General features: G+C 43.4%; 1 protein-coding gene across 1 annotated transcript in view; it reads left to right on the top strand.

The window, feature by feature from the left end:
• The first annotated feature begins 2,762 nt into the window (after window positions 1-2,762).
• Window positions 2,763-27,762, top strand: part of PARD6B (par-6 family cell polarity regulator beta) — a 42,424-nt gene continuing 17,424 nt past the window's right edge. The window contains exons 1-2 of the mRNA XM_088472127.1: window positions 2,763-2,928; window positions 11,063-11,285. Coding sequence (XP_088328253.1) covers window positions 2,857-2,928; window positions 11,063-11,285 — 295 coding nt within the window. The 5' untranslated portion in view covers window positions 2,763-2,856. The remainder of the gene's footprint in view (window positions 2,929-11,062; window positions 11,286-27,762) is intronic.

Raw genomic sequence — 27,762 nt, 5'->3', positions numbered from 1 at the left:
CCCTAACATCTCACCTTCCTCACCCCAGCAACTCCCCTCCTCCCCAGCCTCTCACCTTGCTCCCCATGTGCCTCCAGCAGCCACTCACCTGGATTTGATGACACAAACAGTGCACCCTTTGAGTTGATAGAGACAGCACAACCGTCATTCAAATCTGGCACTCTGAATCCTTGATCTGTTAAAAGGTACATTTATAAGGTGGAATGGACCACAGCTCCCTCACATTTGTTCATTACTATTTATATAGTGTACACATCACATCACCCCCCCCAAACATATGGAAGCCGACCCACCCCCTCCCCTGGACTATAGGCGTTGTGTGCTAGTAACACCAAACACCCCCTCCCTCCCGTGGCCAGATCCGCGACCTACAACCCCCCTAGAAACAAACAATACCCCCCCCTGTGGCCTGCACTCCACCCAACTACTGGAGCAGGTGAGTGCTGCAAAAGACAACCAATCCCTCCCCTCCCCTGAAAACAACCAACCGCCCCCCCCTGCGGATGCCCCCCCACTTTCTGCCACCTCCCCTTGGCTAGTGAAGCACTGGGAACACTGGCAGTATAATTATCAACTATGGGGCAGAGAGTGGACCGACACTGCGTCCTGTGCCGGTGCAGACTGCAGGGTCCATTTCTGGAAAATATATGTATATCATTTCTTTTAATAAATATTTACAAATTGGTAGTAAATCTATAGCTTCTGTCCCAGCCAGGACATATGGGGAAGGAGGGGGTAACACCGGTCTTAGGGCTCTGGGGGCAGCATAGTTCGATTGCAGGTTGCCTGGAATGGCACCCTGCAGGCAGTAGAGCTGCTGCATAGCTGCCCCGAGCATTCTCAGAGCATCCCTTGGACGAACACACCCTGAAGCCAGTGTTCTACTTCCTGGTGCTGGTGGACATCATGTGTTCGGGGTGCGGGCCAGCGCAGATCCTTGCTCCGGCACTACTCCAACGTAATTGTAGGCTCTACATCGTCCATCCGTGATACCTGCCAACCACTATTTTCATAATGGGTTTGATGTAGTGTTGAACGCAAAACTCCCGTATATGCTCCTGCATTGCGAGCATGGAAATAAATGCGTATATTCGCTTGTATTGAGATTTCTATACATATTATGATATGCCTGATCCCTAGCTGTATGCTTGGTTTGATACTTGTCAGTATAATCACCAAGCTATAGTTTTTGTACAAATGATATGTCTGGAGATGTGTACATACACTTCTGTCCAACTCTATATAGCCTCAGTTGTGTTGACATGCCGTCACTAAACATTGCCTATGTACAAACGCCCACTTACAGCACTTTGCCCATACTTGCATAAGCTTGACGCAATTGTGTTCCGTTCGTGCGGCTATCTGCTTGACGTCGGGACCTGAGTCTGTAATGCAGGTGTTCCCAACCACGGTCCTCAAGGCACACTAACAGTCCAGGTTTCAAGGATAGCCATACTTGAGCATATGTGTCTTAATTGGTATTTCAGTTATTTTGATATAACCATCTGTACTCAAGCATGGAAATCACTAAAGCCTGGACTGTTGGTGTGCCTTGAGGACCAAGGTTGGAAAACACAGCTTTAAGGACTCAGGTTTCTGGTGCCCATGAAGAAAAGGCGGCCATTACACTAGAACCGCAGGAAGAGGAGGGAGGTCCCACAGTACCCGATCTTTCGTGGTGGGTACATGGCCCTTGCAACAAGGGCACAGTATATAAAAGGGGAAAGCCCCGATGCCAACAAGTGGTGTCTGGCAGTAAGCCCCTGTGGCACTGTCAAGAAGCGTAGTAGCCCCCCCCCCCTCATGCCTATCAGAGGCTCTGCCGCTCCGCCACCGATCGCATGCCCCGTCCCTCATTACAGGAAAACCCAGCCACTGGCAACACCAGGGATGATCAGAGCACAGCACACATGATCACATCCTGTCCTGGCTCCCTGTACCTCACAGCGGCCGCACACACATGGGAATCCAGCTGCTGTACAGAAGCTTTGCAGGTTATACTTATATGATTACACTTCAGTATGAACCAGTATAGTACTGTGAATGTATACATGGCTATAGTGTGTGGCATAACTCTTTATATAAAACAATACATTACTGTGTCATTATTTGAGTGTCACTACCATACATGTGTATACTGCTTTACTGATTATTAGGGAACTTTATAAAGTGTATACATAAAATGATACAGGACAAGACAAGACCAGGTGCAGTAGCATACCTCCCAACATGACCCATTCCAGGAGGGACAAAATGTTCTGTTCCTGGACTTCCCTCTTTATTTATGGTTGCCATCACCTTTATGGAAACACCTTTCTTATCATTAAACTTGTTCAACACTGGTGACGGCAATCATAAATTAAGATGGAAGTCCAGGAGCAGAGCATTTTGTCCCTCCTGGGATGAATCATGTTGGAAGGTACGCAGTAGCATAGCATTGTTTTAGCTCGTCATTAGCAGTAGTCTCCTTGTAAGCGGCAGCAGCAGCACTTGGCTGACACATTTGTTACTGTTGCCATGGCAGCCGTCTCGTGTGACGTCACAACGTCACGCGGCGCTCCTCTCCAGGTGTCCAGGTCGGCGGGTTTGCTGGGCGTGTCCTGGCTGGGGGGCGGAGTCTCCGCAGTCCGCTCACTGTGTTCAGGAGGTTGCTGATAGCGGCGCGTCACCTGCACGCTCAGACGTGGTACAGGTGCACGCGCGGGGCCTGTGCGAGGCTGCGGCCGGAGGAAGAGAAGGAGGAGGCGGGGCGGTGACGCAGGCGGCGGTGCCGGGCTCCTCCGTGTCACAGGGAGCAGAAGCAGCAGGCTCCGGGCGAAAGGTGGACGGCGAGCGAAGGTGTCGTCAGCGGCCACAATGAACCGGAGTCACCGGGCGGCGGGAAGTAGCAGTAGCAGGTCGCTGGGCATGGTGGAGGTTAAAAGCAAGGTATGGATCTGTCTGATCATCGCCTGGGTGGGGGCACCTGCTAGGGGGTAGAGTGCATGTAGAGGGCACCCGCAAGAGAAGAGGGTATTATGTTGGAGGGTCAGGGTGTATATGGGGGCAGTAGCCATGGTCAGGGGGGTCAGGCACCTGTCACACACTGACACAAAGTTCTGGAGGGATTTATGTATAGCTGTGTTTTCTCATTATGAGGCACCTGCTGGTGAGAGAGTAGGGGAGGGAGGCACCTGCTGGGAGAATTGTGATACTGGTGTAGGGCTAGGAATCCCTGTGCTAGATGCCTTGGTGTTACTATCCTTCTATAATGTACCTGTGTTTCTTCCATATATGTGTAATCCGTGGACTAGTGCTCCCCCTCTGCAATACAGTTTAAGAGACGCCATATAAAGTGTGTGTAGTAGGCATCTGCTGCTATAGACAGGTTTCTTTGATCGTTTGCTTCATCCATGCTATATAGTCCTAGTTGTATGTGTTGAGTAGAGTACACACCACATTTGCTGGGATCCACATTACAGGTGAATTTGCCTTGTTTTAGAACTATTATCATTTTTTAAACCTGTTCTGTTTTTATTTTTTCTCATTCAATACACCCTGCATTTCAGCACCTACAATTTGGGAGTCATTCTAAATCTAAAAGGATTATCTTCTCACTTTTGATTTAAAGATCATACTCATGGCTAATGTCTCAGCCTTAAGATAGAAACTAGTGGTCTATAGGTTACACCAGTAGAAGGCTACTGTAAATATGGTGTTAAAAGTACTTGAAGGTAATTGGCTGAGATGGATTTGCAACATTTTTGTGTCTTTCTAATGTAAGACTTGTTTTGCAGCTTTGTTAATCTAATTTTAAAACAATTGAACACCTTTTGCTTATCTTTAAACAAAAAAACCCACACGCTTCTATATGTACCTAACCTGTTCTCTGAACTTGCCTGTGTAAATGAAAGGATGTTTAGTTTTACTTTTAAGTCTACCAAAAAATAAAAATATTTACAGCAGTATGTGTTTGCACATGTTACATAAGCCTTTAGCTTTAGGTGTGTGTATTTTGGTCTCATTGTGAAAGCTAAATTTAGATTTGAGAGCACACCTGTAATAAGAGACTAGAGTGTTGTCTTATTTAGTTGATAAGGGGAGTCTCCAGCCATTTCACCACATGGGTACAGAACACTATTTTACAATGTGTTTTGCTATGAACACAAAAATTTAAATGCATACTGGCAGAATTTACTATTATGATATCTTCCGAATACTACATATTTTCTTAATTCCGAAAGGAATTGGTGTTAAGAAATTCCGGTAACGCTGCATGTTTGACATTATGTGAAACTAGCAATTACACTTGTGGTCAGAGTTGGTCAGTTGAGGGCACTCCATTGATCACCTTACTTTCACTTAAGCATATAGAGTTCAAAAACTGCTGCTGTGCTTTTTCCCCTGCCAGGATAATTGGAACCAATAGGTACCATTCCAGTTTTACATGCATTAATTCCCCTCAGGTGTAAATGCTGGTTATATACTAGTTGTGTTTTTTTTGTTGTTGTTAAATTCCACTATTTATCCACCTATTACTTGTTACATGGTCAAAAAGTTTTCATACACGGATACCACATTTATACCAAAGTTCCTGGTCTGACCCAGGGTTTGGAACAGAGTTCCAATCCGGATCAGGCCTGGAACTTACTCCTTTCATACTGCAGTGCCGACCCAGGATATTCCCAAGGGTGCGTCGGTTCACATCGGAGCTTGGTCTGCAGTGACCCTGCTCGTCCGGCGTTGCTGTGGACGCTTGGAGATGATGTCATCTCCAAGTGCCACTGAAGCCGGCACACCAGACTGCATGCGGCACGATCCTGGTCATCGTGTTCTGGATCACGCCGTTTACACTGCAGAGTGCTACGGGAACAACCGGTGGCCAACCCTGCAAAGTTTCCGAGCTGGATCCTAGGACCCGGATGGATCCATTTACACAGACAAAAATCCCAGCGTGATGCGCATCAACCTGGGATTTTTAGGTCGGTGTAAAGGGTATTATTGTGCAAAATTTTCTGTAGGGTTTCTGTTTAATGTTCTCTGACACTGTTTATGCTGCCTGCTATAATTACTCCCTCTAGATGGGATTTATGAACCCTTATCAAAACTATTGTTAATGTAGATTACAACAATGTTTTCATATGGGAAGATACCATTCATGATTACGCATTACTTTGTGTTAAATCATAGCCTTACATATCTTGCCAAGCTAATAAAGGAGTGTTTTGTACTGGAATGTGGCAGAAGAGGGTGGTGCCAGGTAATCTTTCTCTCCATTGAATATTTGACTTGTATTTTGTTTTAACTGACTTTATAGGTCCAATGCAAATCTTCCTGGTAATGTCACCACATAAACTACTTTTATGTTGGCCATACACTAGTACAATGTAGTACGATGCGATTCATCGTACGTTTTTCCCTTGAACTGCCCGGCAGTCCCAACGGCACGATTTGATGCTTTTTAACACATATGATCTGCATACGATTACGGTATGTATGATGGGCTGCTAATCTGATCATACAATACGTGTTAAGAGCGTTGAGATCATGCATCGGATCGTATCCTACCTATATGATACACTATTTCGACACGATTCATTGTACGACGCGTCACAAATTGGGCAATCAGCCAGCATTAGAGCATTACTGGAATGCATGTGATGGAAACGGCCTTAACACACATTGCACTTATAAGGCCACCTTACAAAAACTGCTGAGGACTATCCTGTCTCTGCAGGTGAGCAGTGGAGCTCTACACCTGCTGTAAAACTGATCACTTGAGTGCTGCAGTAGTATTTATACAGTTGTTTCCCACAATGTGGCAAGTATTTTCCTGTAGGAGTGTTTTTGTTTTTTTTTGTTTTGTTTTAAATTCATTTTATTTAGTTGCTTTTCTGCAATAACGTGTTACCTTTTACTTTTCCCACACAGTTAGACACTTTCTAATAGAATATAGTATAGGTTGCCTAAAAGCAATTGAGCTAATAATTAAACTATACAGGTAATTGTTAAAGCTCATTATGTCCCAGTGCAAAAAAAATCTAAAAAATCTAGCAGTGCATTTGAAATCTGTGTCCCCACTTCGGTGTCATTGACGTTATCGCTTGGCCACTTGTAATTGTGCTGCAGTGTATAACTGAATTGCTTGGCTCGAAATACAGATTACAGTACTCCTCCTTCAATACACACAGTCCCAAATGCTTTGACTGGTATAGTTTATGCCCGTTGGCAACACATGTACCTGGGCGCTTAGACTGAATCGGTATGACATACCGCCGGACATAAGCCCGGCGGATGTAATACCAACGCCGGAAGGCAGAAGACTGAATATCCCGACAGGGTAAGTATTTTAACTATTCTAACCCCCCATTAGGGGTCGCTAACCCTAACCTCCCCCTAGGGGTACCTAAACCCCCCTCCCTGTATCCTAAATCTAACCCTTCTGAGGGGGTGCCTAACCTTCCCGGGTGGGGGGGGCCTAACCCTTAATCCAACCCACGGCTGTCCGCTTGTGACTCTTACCTTTGTTCGGTATGCCGGGCGTCAGTATTTCAGCAGGTGGCTAATGATAGACGTCAGGATTTCGACGTCTATCATTAGTCCCATGCCGGGATCTCAGTCGGAAAGCTGGCGGTCATACAGTAATGGCTTGGACATACAGTAATGGCCAATCCCACTGCGCACACGGTCAGTTTGGTCATTACCTGATACTTTCGTCTCCAGATCAGATGTTGATCGGGATTTACATTCCTTTTTTTTTTTTTTTTCTTTTTGGGACCCCAAATAGGTTTCCATTCTGTTAAGTGTAAACTGCTTTTAAAGGCTTCTAACAGGGGTATTCAGTTTGGATTGAAAAGTTCGGAATCGGTGATAAATTAGCCGATGACGTCATTTTCGCCGATTTTCAATTCTCCCCGCATTCAATTTCACAGACTTTTCGCAGGTGCGAAAAGTCTTTGAAAAAAACAGGGATACCTTTTCACCATGTTTTACATGGCGAAAAAAAAGTGCAGAATTGGGGTTTAGAGGTGTAGGCTTAAAAAAAATATGCACCCCTGGGAATGACATTTTAAAAAGAAACTGTCAAAAAAAAGTAAAAAAATAAAAATAGGGACACCCCAAAAAATTAAAAAATTTGGGGTGAAAAAAAGTGTTTAAAAATAGGGAAATAGGTTCAGGGCTATTCTGCAAATATGCGGCATGTGTTTTCTAGAATAGATTATTAGCGGCAGGTGCATTTTTGCAGAATTACACTTTAGGGACTTAAAAATATGCTAGTATCCATTTTTGTGTACCCCAAATTTGATGGGACCACTTAAAAAAACAAAAAAAATAACCTAAGTGCTCTTCTGCGTCACTTCTTCAATGTTGGGAAAAAAACACCTGCTGCAGCTATTTAAAACCCCGACTTTTGCAGGCTAAAACGGGGGGTACCCATAGTGATCCCCCATATCTGGACAGCTTTAGGGGGGTCCTACAATTTATTCCAGATAAATCCCGTTTTGTTTTTTTTTTCGCCGATCCTGTAGCCGACTCCCGTTTTCGTAACTTTTTAATTGAATACGGGGATAAAGCGGGTGCGTGCCCGATACTTTATCCCCAGAAAAGCTCCAATGTGGAGCGAAAAGTCTAGCATGGATTTTTCGCTCCAAATTGAATACGGCTGTAAATGTGCAGTAAATACTAGCATCCAACTTCCTTCTAGTATTTGTTGCACGCTAATAAATGAGACAATACATTCTTAAGGAGTAATAGGTGGATTATATAAGGTGCATACATACTTCAGTACTGACTGTGCAATAAACTACTAAATTAGGTACAAATGAGTCCTCCTGAGTTATGTGTTTAATGTTTATCTCGCTGACTCAGGCTGTAGGTATTGTCCTTCCTATTTTATGTAGAATGTTTCTCAGTCCTGTGTGTTGACCTCTTAGTCATAAATAGGTGTGTTCATAAATAGGTGTGTCTAATGTGTGCGTGGAACAAGCACCAGTGGGAGGTATCTAGACTGTTTCAGTTTGCAGCCCAAGTTTCTGGCTGCAGATAGAGGATACTGGTTAAAAACAATGAAAGCTCTTCCCTGTAGTATTTCTGGGAAGCCAGTAAAGGGAATAAGAAAAATAGCTGAGCAAATTAATTTGAACTTTTAGAAAGAATTTTCTTCATTAAAGAAATGGTTCATAGTAGCTGTCCCTTCTCTTATCTCTGTGTCACTCTCTCTGTTTAAGGAGAGCACCACTTCCCTGCCACCTTTAGTGCAACCTGGCTCCTTGTGTCTATTTAGTTTTGTCTAGCCCTGAAAGAAGTTTCTCCGAATTCTCTAGTAGGTTCAAGTCACTATTTCCTATGAGAGCCATGGAATTAAGGATAAGTAACTTTCAGCTGGGAATAATAAAAAAGGGCTTTCATGCATAGCTGATTGCCTTTTCGCTTGTACTAGATGTCCTTTGCAGGCTAAATTACAGGGAAGCACAAGACACTTCATGTATAGTACTTCCAAAGCAACAGTATCGGTGCTGTTTTGGCGATTGACTTGAATTTTGTGAGTGGTCTGTGTTTGGCAGCAGTCCTTCTCAAGAATGAGATTTATTTATAAAATTAGTTTTATAGGTATTTGGGAAATCAATCACTTGAAGCTACACTAGTAAAACCTATAATCTGTTATAGGTCTTATGGGGATGTAGTTTAAATCCTGGCTGTCGGCATGCAGGTGCTCAGAATGCGGTCAATCAGTCAGAATACCGGCGCCAGCTTTCCGATGGTAAGTAGTGGGGGGAGGGTTAGCTTTAGGCTGTGGGCATGGAGGGTTATGTTTAGGGGTAGGGTTAGGGTACTTACCGACAGGTGTCTGTCTCCTAACCCTGTCAGAATTCTGACCACCGGGATATTGATTGCCAGCATCCCATATCCAACCTGTATTATGGCCTAGACGTCATCTTCCTAGTTCTATGAAACATCTAAAATCTTAAGAGTAAAGACAAGCCCCCTATATTTCTCTAGAGTGCAGTTTGAAAAAAAAAAAAAAAAAAGTGTACATCTTTTTAGTGCTTTGTATTTTTTTCTCAGCATTAGTCATAAAATGTTAAATCAGTCTTGGAAAACGTAAAGCTGCGTATCCACTAGATCAGGGGTATTCAACCTTTGGCCCTCCAGCTGCTGTGGAACTACACATCTCAGCATGCCCTGTCACTGTTTTGATATAACAGAATGCTAAAACAGGGCATCCAGGGATCTGTAGTTCCACAGCCGCTGGAGGGCCAAAGGTTGAAACCCATGCACTAGATGGTATACTTCATGAGCGATATTGTCTTGTGTTTTCCCGGCAGTGATGTGCTCAATGTTGTTAACGACTTTGAGCACCCACACTGAACGATATCATTCAGTGACGTAACCCTCCCTCATCCCTGTACTTGCAGAACCTGACTATATCGTTAGGTTGCCCTGCAAGTACGGGCGATGAAAGATGTAATCAATGACTAGCGGTAGCTCGCATCGCTGGTCGTTGACTGCATATCCACTGGATGATATTGTGGACAATGAACGATAACGTTATCGTTCAAATCGTCCAATTTATCGTCTAGTGGATATGCGCCTTAAGTCCCAAGTACACATGTAGAAGTTCTCATACTGTGACAAAATCTAGCATACCAGAAACTTTAATCCTCTACTGTTCTGAGTGACTTTCCAGTTTAAACTGTATCTTGTTCTGTACCTCATTATGTCTGGTCTCTCTAGATAAATTAATCTTGTTCCCCCAGGAACCTGCTTTAACTTAAAAACGAGGTTGAAGCTGTTAAATATTGTAAAGCGCAATGGGAATATACTGGCACTATATAAGTAAATGATAGTCTAGTAGTCTGTAGTATAATAAGTTTGTCTTGTCTCACTTCTAAACCTATTATCAGTTACTATAAGATGTAAGAGTCTTCCTCCACAGGATGGCAAGTGACACCAGCAGCACATGTGAATCTTTTATGAGTCAGTCATTGTTAAATACTCTGCATAGTTTTTGTACCCAAGTACTTGTTCTAGAACCACTATACTCTCTTCTCGAGTCCTCTATTGAAAGGTTACTTGCTAGATCAGAGCTACAGATGTGTCCCCGTCTTTGTTGCAGTTGCGTCAAACAACCCCTCTTGGCGCGCCTGATCCCATGAGACTGTGCTAGCCTTGGGTGTTTTTTTGTGTGCCTATTTTTGCCGAATATGCATCAGTCGCAATACTATGTGACTAGGACTCACCAGTAGACTGTGCTGATTAATTTGTTATATGACACTTGTATTACTGTGTGCGACGGAGTCTCAATCAGCATGTGAAGAGAGCCTCAGCTTTTTTCCACACCAAGTTCTGTTTTCAGTCTCAGGTGTACACAGATATACAAGTGTCTGATGCTAGCAGGGTTTCACCTGTCCTGGAGGCTCAATCGTAGCGTATTGAGGCTAGAAGAGCAAGGGCACATCATCTTCTGTATAATAGCGAATTGATAGGATCTAATTTATTATTCGAAATCCGTGAATGATCAAATCATTTCTGAGACAAACTACTGCTAAATGCATCAGTAATGTCGCTGGTACCTAGTGTGTCCCCTGCCTGTATTCTTTTGCATATCAATTTAATACACCATTGAATATAGTGAGTGTAAGTGGTAAGCTCATTTTAATGTGATGTAATCGTTGTTTACTGGTTACTGTTTACCTCTTATTTGTTGTCCTGACAGCACTATTGATCAACCGTTTCCTTTCCTTCTATCCTCTCTACTTTTGCAATGATAAACAAATAAGAAATCTACTTCTGTAAACAAGGGGAAAATAGGTGTTGGAGATGGCGCCTTATGGTCATTCTACTTAACTATGGATACTCTATAACAGTGATATGCAACATTTGGCACTCCAGCTGCCGTTGAACTATACATCCTAGTATACCCTAGCACAGTTTTACTGACATACTGAAAATGTGTCAAGGCATGCTGGTATGTGTAGTTCTACAGCATGCAGAGTACCACGTGTTGCCTACCCCTGCTGTATACACTCACTGCTTATGGTTCTGTATTTCCCGAATAAAAATGATTGTCTTTTTATTTCAGTTTGGGGCAGAATTTCGGCGTTTTGCTCTGGAAAGATCAAAGCCAGGAAACTTTGAAGACTTCTATGGATTGTTGCAGCATGTGCATAAAATCCCAGATATGGATGTATTGGTGGGATATGCAGACATTCATGGTGACTTACTTCCCATCAATAATAATGAGAATTACGTCAAAGCGTTAACTACTGCCAACCCTTTACTGCGGATATTTTTACAAAGAAAAGGTAATGACTTAATTCATCCCCTTCTCTTATTGACAGCTGTGCTTTTTTATTTTTACACCAAGAAGTCTTATTAACCTTTGGATAACCTAATGGGCAGGATTTGAGACAGACAGTTTGTAAGTCCAAGGCGCTTGTGTTAATGTGCTTTGGCTGTATTGCTTGCACGATAAATGCAGTCTTCGTGTATTACACATTGCATTGGAGGTAGCCAAGAGCGATTGCACTAAATACACGTGTACTAGGTTGCCTCCTGTAGTTAGTAATTTAAGGCAGCTAGAATTTATTGCCGACTACTGATTTTAGTTGTTCATTTCTATGTGGAACAGAAGTTGACATGTATGTAATGCTGATTACAGTACACTACAATGAATTCTACATTCTATCCACATAATTTGTGACAGCCTGTTTAAAAATGGCATGTTACGTTAATGATTCTGTAAATCTATAGATTAAAAAAAATGTTTGCTTTAAACTACATGCAAAATGTATTTAGTTTTCCTGACTGCATGATTCAGGAGAATGTAGTTTAGAGTGTCTACCAAAACTCAGTTTTAATTAGAGATGTGTGGCTTGGTTCTCCAGAAATCCGAATCCACTGGCATTTTCGTGAATCCAGACAGATCAGATTTACAATTCTGATCTCCTGAGGAGATCCGGGTAAATCAGATTTGTGGTTCTGATCTTCTTGTGGTTCGGAATTCTGATTTTTAACTGAATTTTTGGATTTTGCATTGAAAAAATTAGCTGTTTTTAAAAACTTTTTAGCAAATTTAATTTTTTTTTATAAAAAAACAAAAAAAAAACCCAGAGCAAAACGCTTGAGGGCGGTTTTGCAAAAATTAAAACCAAGACACGAAGATGAATCCAGATCCAAAACACTGGGTCAGCGCTCCTCTTTATTTTTAATAATAAACAACCTCCCACCAAGTGTATTGTTGGCAGATGTGGACTCCCTGGACCCCAGCTGTCCAGGACCCCACCACATGTGTGTATCATACTGAACAATTGGTGCTCTTGACAAATAACAAAATTACAGGATTACATTTTAAATTTTTTTAAAAATTAACAATTTAAATCTAGAATAAGTATTTTATGACCAGAATATTACGCAAATGAGTGTGTATGATCTGATAGAGAAACTTGTGGTTTGAAAGCCAACTTCAAGTTGCTTTACATGATTCAGCACTGTTACTTTTTCAGTTTGCATGGCTTTACGCTGTTGTAGTCAGTTGTTCTAAAATTATCAGCTTTCTTTGAAAGATGCAATTGTAATATCCTTCTTTTAAAACATGGTTTTATTATCTTGCTCCTAGGACATATTTTGTAACTCTTTTTAATTTTGTTTCTTTGGTAGAAAAATACCTCCCACACATTTTGTTCTGCATGCCAAAGCAGTTTCATTGTACATGGTTGCTGCGTTTGGAATGACGTATAAACATAAGTTACTTTATCTTCAGTATTCTCCTTTTTTTTTTTTTTTTCCATCAACTTGTTTTTAAAGGTCTCCACCCTGTTTCTGTATATTCTGGTAGACTACGTTTATCATTGTGTGTGGATGTTCCTAAAGTAGTTCTATCTAATGTGAGCAAGTCTAATTGAAGAGAAGAGCACAAAGGAAGCCTCTAAGAGAGAAAAGATGATATTGGCAATTTGTCTAGCTGCATACACACACAACGATTTTTTTAATGAACGATTTTAGTAAACGATTTTTTCCCTTGAAAAAAATAACTAAAATCGTTTACTAAAGTTGTTCATTTACTAAATGTCATGAATGATTTTTATGAACTACAAACGATTTTTGCATATTCCCTTAATGAAAATCGTTGAGTTGACAAGTCTGACTGAACTACAAACGACAAACTACAAACGTGAACGCGCATGAACGATAATCGTTCATCGTTTGACTCAGAAAGTGAACAATTTTTGCAAACTATTATCGTTAAACGATATCGTTTAATGATAATCATTAAAAAAATCGTGTGTGTATGCAGCTTTAGAAATGGAAAAATACAGTTGACTATCCAACACACAAAGCTATTTGTATGGAACATTAGCGTGTTATTAGCGAGGGTGATGTTTCTGGTATAGGGCCGATATCTGGCAGAAAGATTGAGGGCCTGATTCAGACCTGATCGCAAGCGCTGTGCGCTCGCAACAAAGTCGATGGTAGGCCAGTGCGCCGAAAGCGCTCTGGGGCTTGCGGCAATGAGACCCTACCACAAGGATCTCGTTGCAAGCCCGAAGGTCTTGACCATTGCGACCATCATCATGGCCGCTCACTATAGCTGTGGGGGACCACCCACAGCTATGCGAGCGGCCGGGAGGCCGCTCTAAAAAACAAGAAGGCCGGCCCTGATTGAGAGCGTCCAGCTCTGAAGCAGGCCCTGAGCGTCTGTGCAGAGTTCCCTACAGTATGGCATTGGAGTTTTAGTTATGGTAAGGGAACAGTGCTGAGGTGAATTACATTCAGACTTTCCATGCTACATCCCCAGATACTCTTATTTATCTTCACAGTTACTAATGAGTATCATGCTTAAGTGGAAGTCCAGCTAAAGATGGCTTCACATCTATACAATCGTCGGACCGTTCTTTTGATTCTCGACCTGTTCATGTGATGTCTCAAAAGTGTGTACACTCCTTCGATTATGTCTTGTCATAATAAAACTGATTGCATCGAAACATCAGGATATGTGAGCTGTTTAGTTTTCATCCATTTCGATGGTGCGATATTGGACAAATTGTGAAGTGTGTATACGCACCGCCGACCATTCTGCTGCTGCCTTAGTGTCATTTTAACTGATTTTCTAGACAGATGGTGTCCAAAGATCGCAAGTTAGATTGTACAGGTGTGTACGAGCAAATCGACACTGAGGTCGGAACTTCTGTTTCCGTCGAACGTGTGATTGTACAGGTCAGGGGCGTTTCTAGAGAGGAGGGGGCCCGTGTGCAGTCTCAGACATGGGCTCCCTCCTCTCTGGCCGGCAGTGCACTGAGCTGTACGCGGCCAGCCCCGGAGTTATAGACTCTGGGCACTAGTGTGCTCGGAGTCTATAGTGTATGCACAGGTCATCGAGAAAATGGCCGCGGCTGCCATTTTCCCCGTACTGCGCATGTGCAAACGACGGGTAAATGGCTGCCACGGCCATTTTCAAGTCATTTTATAGTGCCGGACCACCGCGCCGACGTGGGACTCCGGAGAGGTAAGTAATATTATGGGTGTAGGGTGTGCGGGGCCCCCCTGGGCCTGTGTTCCCCCGCACACCCTGCACCCATTATAGATACGCCCATGGTACAGGTGTGTACCCAGCTTAAGCTCTGAGGAAAGACTAATGCTTGGTGCAATTTTCATATATAGCGGCGCTTTTGGCTGTGTTTAGGCAGTCCGTTGACCACCTGTACACTTGCTGCAGGGACCCGGGGGTTATTGGCATCTCAACTGGGCAGACAAATTCAAATGCCCGCCCAATTGTGATGACAGCGCAGACACAACGGTAGAACAAATGGTTAATGTGTATGCACTTACCAATCGTTAGATAGGTTGGCTGGTTGGCCAAGTGTACCCAGCTTAAGGCAGACTCACCGAGATGGTATCGCTATTAATAAAAAGCTAAAGGCTCTTCTGCCTCTTAAGCAGTCATTTGCCCTCAACATTTTTGTTTTCATCCTTTTTTTTTTTTTTTTTTTTTTTTTTAAAAAGCTTTGTAAAGCTTACAACTGCGGTGTCGCAATATAAAATAGCAGCTTACTACTTCGTTATTGTTGGTAGTACACCATCATAGTGTGTTTTCCAGTTCCTCTTACCAAACTATTTACATAGTTACAATAGGAAACCATCTGATCTGTAAGAGACAGGATTTACACTCCAGCGCCAGAAACAACATTGTCCTGAATATGAATGGGATCTCAAACTCCCAGCATGAAAACTGTTGGTTCTGGTTGTTGAAATCTACCTAGGAAATCACTAATGTGCAGTACTCCTTTGTGAAATCTGTACTTAATTTACAATCCTCTAGTCCTTACCAAGTCCTGAAATTTGACAAATATCTGTGGGAAAAGGAGGCAACATGCACATTTCATGTGTGAAGTACCTCTCACTGTTTCCACATCAACACAGAAGGTAGTTTGAGCCAGATGCTGTTAATAAAGTGCACTTTATTATTTCATCATCCAGAAATTCTGCCATCTCTATATAGAAGCAGAACCTTTAGCAGCTTGTTGTGAATCATTCACATCTGTGTTAACACCATACAAAATACACCAGTGATGATCTTGTAGAAGTATTTGTTGCTGCCCGTTAGCCTCGAAGGGGTTAGAAAGCTATTTCCAAACAAAGGCCAAGCTTTTCAGGAGTAGGAATCCCATTGAATTCATCCAAAGTTCATACCATATGATGCTTTGGATGTCACTTTTAGGTTCTTTGCTGTTTTGCTAAATACCTCTTTCAAAATTTGAATGCACATTTTTGCTGTGTTATAAAAAAAATCCAAGACATTATATCATCGCAAAAATATCATAGCAAGCATCAAGAACGGTGGTGGAGGGCTGAGGATTTAGGGTTGTTTTGCAGTCACCAGACCTTTGAGTCCACCAGGAACTTCCTCCTTTTTTCCATCGCATTCTAGAGGGATTTGTGAGTTCATCTTTCTGACAAGTAAAGCTAGACCAAATCGTACACCAGCAAATTTATAAGTCAGTCCAGACCTCAACCCTTCTGAGATATAGCAGAACCTTGCCCTCACACAGCCATTAAGTGAAGCAGTGCTGTAAAGAACTGGTGGGCTAATATACAAGGGTTGTTCAAAAAGTAATGCCTGAGTGCTCACAACTCAAATTTTATTATAGATACAGATTTGAAAATTTGCAGTAAAATACTTTGAAGTCTTAGTAACAGAATGACTGTACTCAAAAAATTCACCATCTGCCCTCAAGCATTTTCTCCACTTAACCCAAGCTGTGAATCCACTTTGGAAAAATTCCAGTGCTTGGTGTTTGACCCAGGAACGTATGGCATTTTTAACAACCTCTGTCTTCAATATGTTGACCCCATAGATAGTATTTTAGAGGGCCAAACAGATGAAGGGGCCAAATCAGGAGTGTGTGGTGATGTGGCATTATTGCCCACCCCATTTTGGCAATGGGCACAGATGTTGCTATCGAAGTGTGGGTTCTGGCATTGTTGTGTATGATGACATTTGACAGTGGAATTGGTGACCTTTTTTTGCGGATGGCTTAAGTGTAATAATGTATCGATCACTGTTGATTGATTGGTTTGGTTCCAAGTAATCGATGAGAATAACACCTCAGCAATCCCACAAGAATGTGGCCATGACGTTGTTTACGGATCGCTGTGATTTAAACTTTTTTGGCTTAGCTGAACTTGGGTGTTTCCATTGCTTGGAATGGGCCTTTGTTTCTGGTTCATAAAGGAATACCCAGGTCTCATCTCCTGAAATGACATTTTCCAAAATTGTCTAAGGGTTGGCTTCAAAGTTGGTCAAAAGGTCATTGCACACCTCCACCCTCTGGGCTTTATGATCCCTGGTTAATTGCTTTGGAACCCATTTAGCACACACTTTACGATATCCCAAATCATTGATTAGTGTTTCTACAGTGCCGTGGCTACATTCATCACTGATATCTCTGATGGTCACACGACGGTCTTTCTGAATCATGGCATCGACTTTGTGTCGGTACTCTGTCACTGCATTTGATGGTCTGCCACCACGAGATTTGTCGCACACGGACGATTCTCCCGATTGAAAACTCTTCATCCACTTCTGACATTGCTATAGTCATTTGTACGCTCACCATACACTTTTTTTTCAGTCGTCTTCTGTGGATTTCGGTAGCACTGCAGCCTTCTTTTTCCAGAAATACAATGACTGCTCTTTGTTTCATCTTGGATTCCATGGTATTTCTTGAACTACCTAAACAAAACTACATATATAGTTAGCAGACATATTAAACTACAAACTGAAAAAAGTTTCAAATAAATGTTGCTTATTATTTCAGTTATGACCATTTAGGCATTACTTTTTGGACAACCCTTGTATAATGCAAGAAACTGATTAATACATACAGATAACTATTAGTTATTGCTGATAAGTGGTTCAAGCTATTAAATCATAGGGCATTTGTACTTGTTGACGCATGTTTTTTTGTTTTTATTGGTTACCTGAAATTTATAAAATGTTAGTACATGGTGTGGACAAGATTGCTGTATCCTGATATGTATAAAATCTATTTGAAGAGGGCGTACTTTAATTTACACATAACTGTAAAGGGACTACTAATAGCATTCCAATGTTTTAATTGCTTCACAGAACATGATCTGTATGAAAGAATGGTATTGTCACGAGGAAGGCATGACTCCAATGCACATCACACTTCATCTGTTTACAACTCTAATCACATACATTGCACTAAATATATTTGGCTGCTCAATGGGTGATTTATAGGGAAGCACAGCAGTATTTGTGGACATTGGGCCTGATTCAGAGTTGTACGTTGTTTTTTTGTCAAATGACTTGATTAGTATCTATACAGTTCACTATGGTGATGGTGAAACTTCTCCGTGAAAAAGTTGTGTGGTAAATGGTTTTCTGATAGTTGATGATTAAAGTTTTTGCACTGAGTTTGTTAGTACTAGGTTTAGGGCTCCCGGGGGGGACTTGGGGTTAGGCTGCCCCCCCCCCCCCCCCGGGGAAGGAGGGGGGTTAGGGTTAGGCACCCCTAAGGAGGGTTAGGTTAGTAAATACTTACCTTTAGGACCTTCGGGATTTCCTCCTTTGTCAGGCAGCCGGGAATTGAACCGCCGGCCATGCGCCCGGCGGTAATACATATCACACCCATCCTGCCTGCTTGATTTGCAGGTACATAGTCTGATTGGAGTCTCTCATGTGGCACTCTAATTGTAGGGTAACATCTGAACTCGCTTTCTGTGTTTTATTTTTAATATAGATTTTTTTAGAAACCATTCCTTTTAGTGTGCAAAATATAATTCTCATGCATGAAGGTGTTTTATTACATTAGGAGCTCTACATGCTATAGTTTGTATGTACAGTCAGGTGCATAAGTATTGGGACATTGACAGAATTTTCATATTTTGGCCTCTATTCACCACCACAATGGCTTTGAAATGAAACAAACAAGATGTGATTTAACTGCAGACTTTCAGATTTAATTTGAGGGTAATTACATCCAAATCAGGTGAACGGTGTAGGAATTACAACGGTTTCTATATGTGCCTCACACTTTTTAAGGGGCCAAAAGTAATGGGACTATCAACTCAAAAGCTATTTCATGGACAGGTGTGGGCTATTCCCTCATTATTTCATTATCAATTAAGCAGGTAAAAGTTCTGGAGTTGATTCTAGGTGTGACATTTGCATTTGGAATCAGTTCCCGTCGACTCTCAATATGAGATCCAAAGAGCTGTCACTATCAGTGAAGCAAGCCATCATTAGGCTGAAAAATCAAAACAAACCCATCAGAGAGAGCAAAAATATTAGGTGTGGCCAAATCAACTGTTTGGAACATTCTTAAAAAGAAAGAACGCACCGGAGAGCTCAGCAACACCAAAAGACCCGGAAGACCACAGATAACAACTGTGGTGGATGACAGAAGAATTATTTCCCTGGTGAAGAAAACCCCTTCACAACAGTTGGCCAAATCAAGAACACTCTCCAGGAGGTAGGTGTATATGTGTATATGGAGTCAACAATCAAGAGAAGACTTCACAAGAGTGAATATAGAGGGTTCACCACAAGATGTAAACTATTAATGAGCCACAAAAACAGGAAGACCAGATTAGAGTTTGCCAAACAACATCTAAAAAAGTCATTACAGTTCTGGAACAACATCCTATGGACAGATGAGACAAAGATCAACTTGTACCAGAGTGATGGGAAGAGAAGAGTATGGAGAAGGAAAGGAACTGCTCATGATCCAAAACATACCACCTCATCAGTGAAGCATGGTGGTGGTAGTGTCATGGCGTGGGCATGTATGGCTGCCAATGGAACTGGTTCCCTTGTATTTATTGATGATGTGATTGCTGACAAAAGCAGCAGAATGAATTCTGAAGTGTTTTGGGCAATATTATATGCTCATATTCAGTCAAATGCTTCAGAACTCATTGGACGGCGCTTCACAGTGCAGATGGACAATGACCCAAAGCATACTGCAAAAGCAACCAAAGAGTTTTTTAAGGCTAAAAAGTGGAATGTTATGAAATGGCCAAGTCAATCCCCTGACCTGAATCCGATTGAGCATGCATTTCACTTGATGAAGACAAAACTGAAGGGAAAATGCCCCAAGAACAAGCAGGAACTGAAGACATTTGCAGTAGAGGCCTGGCAGAGCATCACCAGGGTTGAAACCCAGCGTCTGGTGATGTCTGTGTTCCAGACTTCAGGCCAGTGGCGGGCTGGGCCGGGGGGCAGAGTGCCATGTGCCCCCCGGGCCGCAGCGTCATGCGGGCCGTCTGTGTCACTGTGACAGACTGCACCACGTGTGTAGCGCTGACCAGACGGAGTTCGGTCAGCGCTACACAGCACAAACACACAGCCGCCGGAGCCGGCAGCTGTGTGTTTGCTTTAGCAGCTGATGAGAGTCAGACAGACTCTCATCGGCTGCTGCTCCCACTGCCAGAGCCGGACATCTTCCGGCTCCCGCAGTGGGTAATGGGAGTGACGCGTCACTCCCATGACCCGTCACTCCCATAATGCAAAGCGGCGGACGGAGGAGCTGATCTCGGCGACGGGACCAGGAGCGGGTGTCCAGGTAAGTTTTTTTTTTTTTTTTTTTTTTTTTTTTTTTTTTAAATATATAATGTGTGTGTCTACTGCGGGGGGGGTCTGGCACTATAAGGAGGAGACCACTACAGGGGGCACTACAAAGGGGGGGACTACTACTACTGGGGGCGCTGCAAGGGGGGGGGGGCTACTACTACTGGGGGCACTACAAGGGGGGGACTACTACTACTGGGGGCACTACAAGGAGGGGGGGACTACTCTACTGGGGGCACTACAAGGGGGGGATCTACTACTACTGGGGGCACTACAAGGGGGGGGCACTACAGGGGGGGGACTACAAGGGGGATACTACTACTGGGGGGACTACAAGGGGACTACTACTAGGGGCACTACATAGGGGGAGGGGACTACCACTGGGGGCACTGCATCGAGTGACCACTGCTGGGGGCTCTATATAAAGGGCAATAGTGGGGGTACTGCATAGGGGGAAGACTACAACTGGGGCCACTATTTAAGGGGCACTGCGTAAGGGTTACCAGTACTGGGGACACTATATAAGGGGCCTACTACTGGCGGCACAAGGGGCACTGCATAGGGGGGATCACTACTGGGGGCACTACTCGAGGCCTGCATAAGGGTGTCCTCTCCTGAGGGGGGCGCCGTAGCACGCAAGTTCTTTCGGGCACCCTGGCTGCACGCTACTCCTCTGCCAGGGCCGCCTGCATGCATTTGCCCCCCAGGCTAAAAGTTGCCAGCCAGCCCCTGCTTCAGGCTGTAATTGCCTGCAAAGGATTTGCAACAAAGTATTAAAGTGAAAGTTAGATTTAGGATTGTTTAGTTTGTCCCATTACTTTTGGCCCCTTAAAAAGTGGGAGGCACATATAGAAACCTTTGTAATTCCTACACCGTTCACCTGATTTGGATGTAATTACTGTATATACTCGAGTATAGTGCCAAACACACAGGCGCCAGCAGCTGGGTGTTTGTTGTAATTAGCAGCCGATGAGAGTCTGACACACACTCATCGGCTGCTGCAGCTACCACAGCGGGAGCCATCTTCCGGCTCCCGCAGTGGGTAATGGGAGAGACGTCATGATGTCATGACTTCTCTCCCATAATGCAAAGCGGCCGGAGGAGCCGGTAGCAGCGTCGGGACCAGGAGCGGGGGTTTTTTTTTTTTTTTTTATTACCACCGGTACGTCTCTCTACTGCGGGGGAGCGGGGGATACTACTGGGGGCACTACTGGGGCATTTCCCACCCTAGGCTTATACTCGAGTCAATAAGTTTTCCTAAGTTTTTGTGGTTAAATTAGGTACCTCGGCTTATATTCGGGTCGACTTATACTCAAGTATATACGGTACCCTCAAATTAAATCTGGAAGTCTGCAGTTAAAACACATCTTGTTTATTTCATTTCAAAACCATTGTGGTGGTGAATAGAGGCCAAAATATGAACATTCTGTCAATGTCCCAATATTTATGCACCTGACTGTATATTTAATTTTCATTGGCTGTAGATCCTGGTATGACATTTTGTGTCTCTGTCCATGTCAGCCTTTGCATTTCTCCCTCAGGGATATTTTTAACAGATTATACCTGCAGAGCAACCTAGATAACTTGAAGGGCAGCCTTTTACCTTGAAAATAACAGCTGCTGGAGAATTTCTTTTTACTAGCTTTACTAACCTGTAAATTCAAGCTTTGACATATTTGCACATAAGTGAGCCTAGAGAAATGCTTGCGCTATTGCTGAAAATAGGGATGTCCGTAATGAGGGGCGTCCCAGTTTTAAGTCATTCCATATTATTTAAGTTTTTCAGTAGCATTTACATTAAGTAAACACCACAAGGTTTGTCCATTATGATTTTATCTATCCTCAGGGTTTATATATACACACACTCTGGCCACTTTATTAGATACACCTTTTTTAATACTGGATAAGGTCCCACGTTTGCCCCCAGAATAGCCGGAAGTCTACAAGGCATGGATTCAACAATGTGCTGGAGACACTCCTTAATTTCTGGTTCATGTTGGCATGATAGCATCACGTAGTTGCTGTAGATTTGCCAGCTGCAAATCATGCTGTGATTTGCACAATCATGCTGTGTATTTCCCGTTCCCCCACATCCCAAAGATGCTCTTAGATTGAGATCTGGTGACTGGGGAGAACATTGGAGCACACTTATGACTAGGGCTTTGACATTTGACAGCAGGCATTTTCTCCTATAAGTAGCCATCTACAGGTTGCAGCAAAAATTGAGATTGGTCAGGTCTGACTACTATTTTCTAATATTCAACGGTCCAATTTTGTATACCCATGCCCATTGTAGCCCCAGCTTATTGACCTAAGCCGACAGGAGTGGGACCCACTGTATATTATTTACTGCTAGGTTTTAAAATAATTTGGAAATTAAACAATGATGATCCTTGCTTTTCTTATGTGTGGTTTAATTAGCCCTTGAGTAGCTGGTAACCAAGCCACTGTTTACTAAGTCAGGGACCTAACTAGGGTTGGGCGAGTTGTGTAACCGTCCAGGGCACAGGGTCTAGGGGACGGCACTGTTGCTTCCCCATTGCACCTACATTTTGTATGAAAAGAGCCTAGAAAGTCACCTCCTGGGCAGTCCTTAGGGCACTCCCAAGTGCACAGCTTCTGCATAGTTCCAGTGGACTTGACCACTACAGAGCCACCCTGAGCAACCTTAGGATGCTCTGGGAGCTCAACTTAGTGGTCCTGGCGGCCTGGTCCCCTCACTGTAAAATCATAACGTCGCATGTTCGTGGGGAGCAGGGCCGGCACAGCATAGGAGAGTGTAAATATTAATGTTCTAGGTAATGACCCATGAGCTGTGGGTGTTTCTAATATTCTCAGTGATCACAGAAACCCTACCCTTCCCTGCTTCCTTTAGTGTTGGGCAAACATGGCAGTAGGTGACTGGTCCAGAATGTTAGGGTTGTTATATTAATCAGCAGTATGTAGACTAATATAACAGTAGTTGGGAATAGTTTTTTAACATGCCTCGCAGTGTATGTTTATTGAAACCTCATGTAGAACTGCAGCTGCTGAACTGTAGCTGGCTGCTGTAATGTACATGTTACTGTGAAGTCTAATCTGTAGTAATGTGACTATTTTGTGGAGCTGCATGACGTTTCAGGCGGATTAAGATTGTCTGTTACTCCCTGCTGTGTTAATCTTTGACTTCCCTCGAAGTCATGTTTAAATTCTGTGATGGCCTCCAAAGTCTATAAAATATTAACCACTTGTACAGGATAATGTTATTCACCTTTTTGTTTGTAGACTGCCCTCGAGATCTGTGCCAGTAGCCCTCATACACTGTACTCCTTTAATCATTAGTATGGTAGGCTGGACACAAGTGGCTTTATTCCTGCTGCACATTAGCCTACTGAAACCTGTCATACTTAATCTTTTTGTTGTGAATTTATTGTGAACGGTTTACATGGTTTAACCAAGTGATGTGTAATCTTGTCATGGTTAGTGATCTTGATTTAGAGGGGTTGCACTAAATTTTCATTCTTGTCCTGTTTCACCAGAACAATGAGTAGAGGGAAATTTTAAGACTGTAGCCCCTAGTCCGGAACAAGCAAATTAGCTATTCCATAAAACTTATTTGCCTCATGCTGTTCTGGTGAAGATACAGTAAGGATTGGTTTAGTTCAGGGATGGGGAACCTCAGGCCCGGGGGCAATATAAGGCCCGCGGAGTCAATTGGTCTGGCCCTCTGAGCTTTTCTCTGCTAGCCTCATCTGGCTAGCAGGGTGCCTAGAATGGCACCGAGCAACCAGAATCTGTGCAGCAGTGCCGCCATGAGCGTCCTTAGGATGTTTGAGATGGCCACACCGATGCTCTTACAGTTCCGAAGGATGCTCTGGGCATTGCTGTAATTGCTGGCGACTCTGGCCCCGCCCCGTGTGACGTCACTTGGAGGGAGCGTGGCCTGCACCGGGCCCGCAGATAATGTTATATATATCAAAATGGCCCTCGGCAGAAAAAAGGTTTCCCACCCCTGGTTTAGTTTAAGGTAAATGAACAGAAGTACAAAGTTTGTGGCAAGAAAGAAAGAAATCCAGACACACGTAGTTTAAACTGTATACTACTGGACAAGAGATTGTGGTTTGGTTTACTTGTCATCAGTCAGTGAAAGCGTTGAGATGCGGGCATCAATGGTTTGGACTAGATTTCCCCTTTGCTTTTGGTCAGTATATATATATTTTTAATAAGGTGGCTTGGGTATAATAGGATGCATTGTTCCTGTACCAGAAAATGCACTAGAACTCCAGGTCTAGGATGTACAGCGAAATTGATTTTAATGGTGTGTTATTGGCTGCTTCCCAGCAGATACTAATGTTTCTTTTCATGGTAAAGGGCACATAAGGACAAACAGAATAAAACAGGTTATCAGTTTATTTTGGCTTTGCTTTGTCTGATTTATTATGTGCATACAAATTTATATTTACCTGCCTCTGCCTAACATTGGGTAATTTCTTTTTTTAGAGGTTTAGCAGATGCAGATGTGTTCTCATACAGCTTTGCTGAAGTCCCACCAAACAGCCCCTCCTTAGCATGCCAGATCTCATGCGACTCTGCTAGCACTGGGCGGCTTTTTTGTCTATTTATTTTTTTCTGCCTGAAATGCGTCTAATGGTGCGTACACACTGGGCGATTAAAGTGGACGATTGAACGATAACGATATCGTTATCGTTCAGTCGTCCACTTTATCGTCCATTTTTAACACAAAAAAGATGAACGATGACGACGACGCGCGTTCCCGCGGGTCGTTCGTCATCCTCGTTCATCGGGCTGACATGCAGGCCAACCTGACGACCTCGTCAGGTTGCTGCATGTCAGGGAATGGGTGAGAGAGCCCGGCGCTGAACGATATCGCTAATGATATCGTTCAGCGGCTGTGCTCAATGTCATGAACGACATTGAGCACAGCCTGCCGGGGACACACTAGACGATATCGCTCAGGGAGCATATCGTCTAGTGTGTATGCACCAGACGCAATGTGATACTAGAACACACCTGGAGACTGAGCTGATTAATTTGATATGTAACACTTGTATATCTCTGTGCGACTAATGCTGGGTACACACTAGATCGACCCGCCGACCTATCTGACGATTGGTAAGTTACCAATTATCAATTATCCGCCCAATGTGTCTGCCCAAGCTGTCGCTCACTGCCGGGGCCCCTGCAGCGTGTGTACGGACAATCGGCAGGTTACTTGTGAGTCAGCTTGTATCATGGTGGTAAATCACTAGTGGTATTGTACAGCATTCTCCTGCAAATTTTTTTTTTTAACTATTTGCTGGTGTGAATATAACAAAGTGTATGATATGGGATAGTCATTAAAACTACCTGTAGATAGGATTTGGAAGCATTGGAGTAGTGCACCTGGAGTATAACTTAATGAAGCACACGGAAGTGTACATTGTTTAAGGTTGTGTAATTAGGGCCCCAGGAAGCAATTGACATTCATGTGGAGACAGTCATTGCTTTGTGCTGTTATACTGACGTTTCCAGTTTGCCATATGAAAAGAACACTAGTAGCTTTTTTTTTTTTTTCATCTTTAACTTGCTGCCATTTCACAGCATTGACTGCAGCTGTTGTTCTAGAGGGCATTGTCCTACCACATACAGCATAAGTGCTGAGTGTTTAAGTTTCTAGGTGGAGGGAGAATATTGTACTTTTTTTTTTTTCTTAGTATTTAACAAATGCAGTAAATACATATATTGCGCTATATTACCTTGGATTTCACATTAGTGTTAGAAAAGAAGAAAAATAATGGTGTTCAGTTACAATAAGCACCTGGCAAAGGTTGACATGGACGTAGGTCGACATGGAAATGGTCGACACCAACATTTTCTCAGTTTTGTTTCTCTGTTACAACTTTTATTTATATATTCGTATTTCATCACTTGCAAAGATTAATACTGTTTTGTTTTCTTTGCTCATATGATTCTGGTAAAGAATGTAAAGCTATGTTTCTAAGCTACGAGGGAATGCGGTTATAATACCGACCGCAGGGATTCCGGCGTTCAGAGTGCCGGCAACCTGACACCTGTCAGAATCCTGGCGCCGGCGTCGCGACCGTAGGTATCCCGAAGGCACGTAGCAGGGTCTACTTGCTGCAATGGGTCGGGCCGGCCTGGGGGCGGGTAGGTTGTGTGGCCTAATTGTGGAACTAGTGGCCACGCCCCCTTTAAAAAAAACACAGAAAAAAACATTTGCGTCGCTGTGGAGCGGGGGCGCTTTGTCCCCCCCAGCCCAGCGCACAGCCAGTGTGGGGCACGGTCAGCGTGATTGCCCCTTCCTCCCCTTTGGCATAGGAGACTCTCCGGCTGCTGCTTTAGCAGACTTGGACAGTCTCCCAGTGCAGCCCAGCACACAGCAGCGTGTTCTGGGCTGCTGTGACCTAAGAGTTGGGGAGTGGTGAGCGGCTCTCCCCTCTCAGTGCCCCTGTGTACGGTGATTGGCTGATCGCCCGTACACACTTGCCGATGGACAGATATGTCTGCAGGCATATCTGTTCATCGGCTGTACAGCACAGCCAATGCAATATGTCTGTGAATTATGTCGTTCATACATATCGTCTGTACACACTGGCCGGCGGGGGCACAATATATTGGCCGATCAATTGATCCGCCAGTGTGTACCCACAATTAGGATACCAATTGACAGGTGTCTGTGTCCTAACTCCGTTGGGATTCCGAGCGCCGGCATCCCGTACTCAGCCCGGCATAAGGCCATAATCTGTTATCATATTAAAAGGTGGACAGCAGGCAGTAAGCATAGCCGATGTCTGTAGACTACAGTCATAACAGACTTGTCACAATCACTGCCTAAGGGAAATTAACCCGTAGGAGAAAAAAAGAAGGAACATAATATTATAGGGGAGCCCAGGGTTACAGGAAAGAAAGGCAGCATGGAGGGTAGGTTAGGAAACACCCTTCCCTAACCTACAGGAAGTAGGTTGTATCTGCCGGGTGCTTGTGGGTTGTTAGTGAGGGAATGGACAGAATGAGAACCAATTTGAAGCAGTTATGTTTAAAGACCTCATGATGCGAGCTTCAAGGAGGCCGGACACTAGTGTTTATAGAGAACATGAAGCACTCTGTGATCTGTACACCAACTGGTAACGCCATGCAATGGAGGCCCCTCTTTTCCAGAAATACAGCAGTTGGCATTTAACATGTGGCTGATAAATATCGCCGCATACTCAAACATTTGGGAAGAAAAGTGTGTATGATGGACAAGCAGGAAGTTGTAACCCAGTAATTTAGAAACAGTTATGGATTTACAACTAATAAGGTCTAATTTCAGACAGTGCCACCATATTTCATTCAGGGTACTTTCAGCATATGACTATTGTTGGGAGACACAGGAAACTAATTTAAAAAGTCCCAGAGACTGGTGGGAACAAAGTAGCATCAATATAATCATATGTAGGTTTTTCCTTAATTTGCACAAAGTTATAAAATTTCAGAGCATTCTCTAATCTGAGCCCACAACTGTGTCCGGTTCCCATGCCAGCTCATGTAGTTCCTTCTGAGGCTGTTATGAGCAAGTAATGCGTTTTATAACAATATCTGCCCCCTTGAGTTCGATATCTGGTGGCAAAAGGACTCGGGAGGAATGTATGAAGCTCTGTATTGGTGCTCACTGTAGAAGACTTAAGTGCTGTATCTGGATGTATTGA

The sequence above is a fragment of the Taudactylus pleione genome, unplaced genomic scaffold (assembly GCF_031769625.1).
Source record: "Taudactylus pleione unplaced genomic scaffold, aTauple2 ptg000121l, whole genome shotgun sequence".
Taxonomy (NCBI): domain Eukaryota; kingdom Metazoa; phylum Chordata; class Amphibia; order Anura; family Myobatrachidae; genus Taudactylus; species Taudactylus pleione.
The sequence above is the reverse complement of the archived record's forward strand: the minus strand, read 5'-3'. Positions and strand labels throughout refer to the sequence as shown.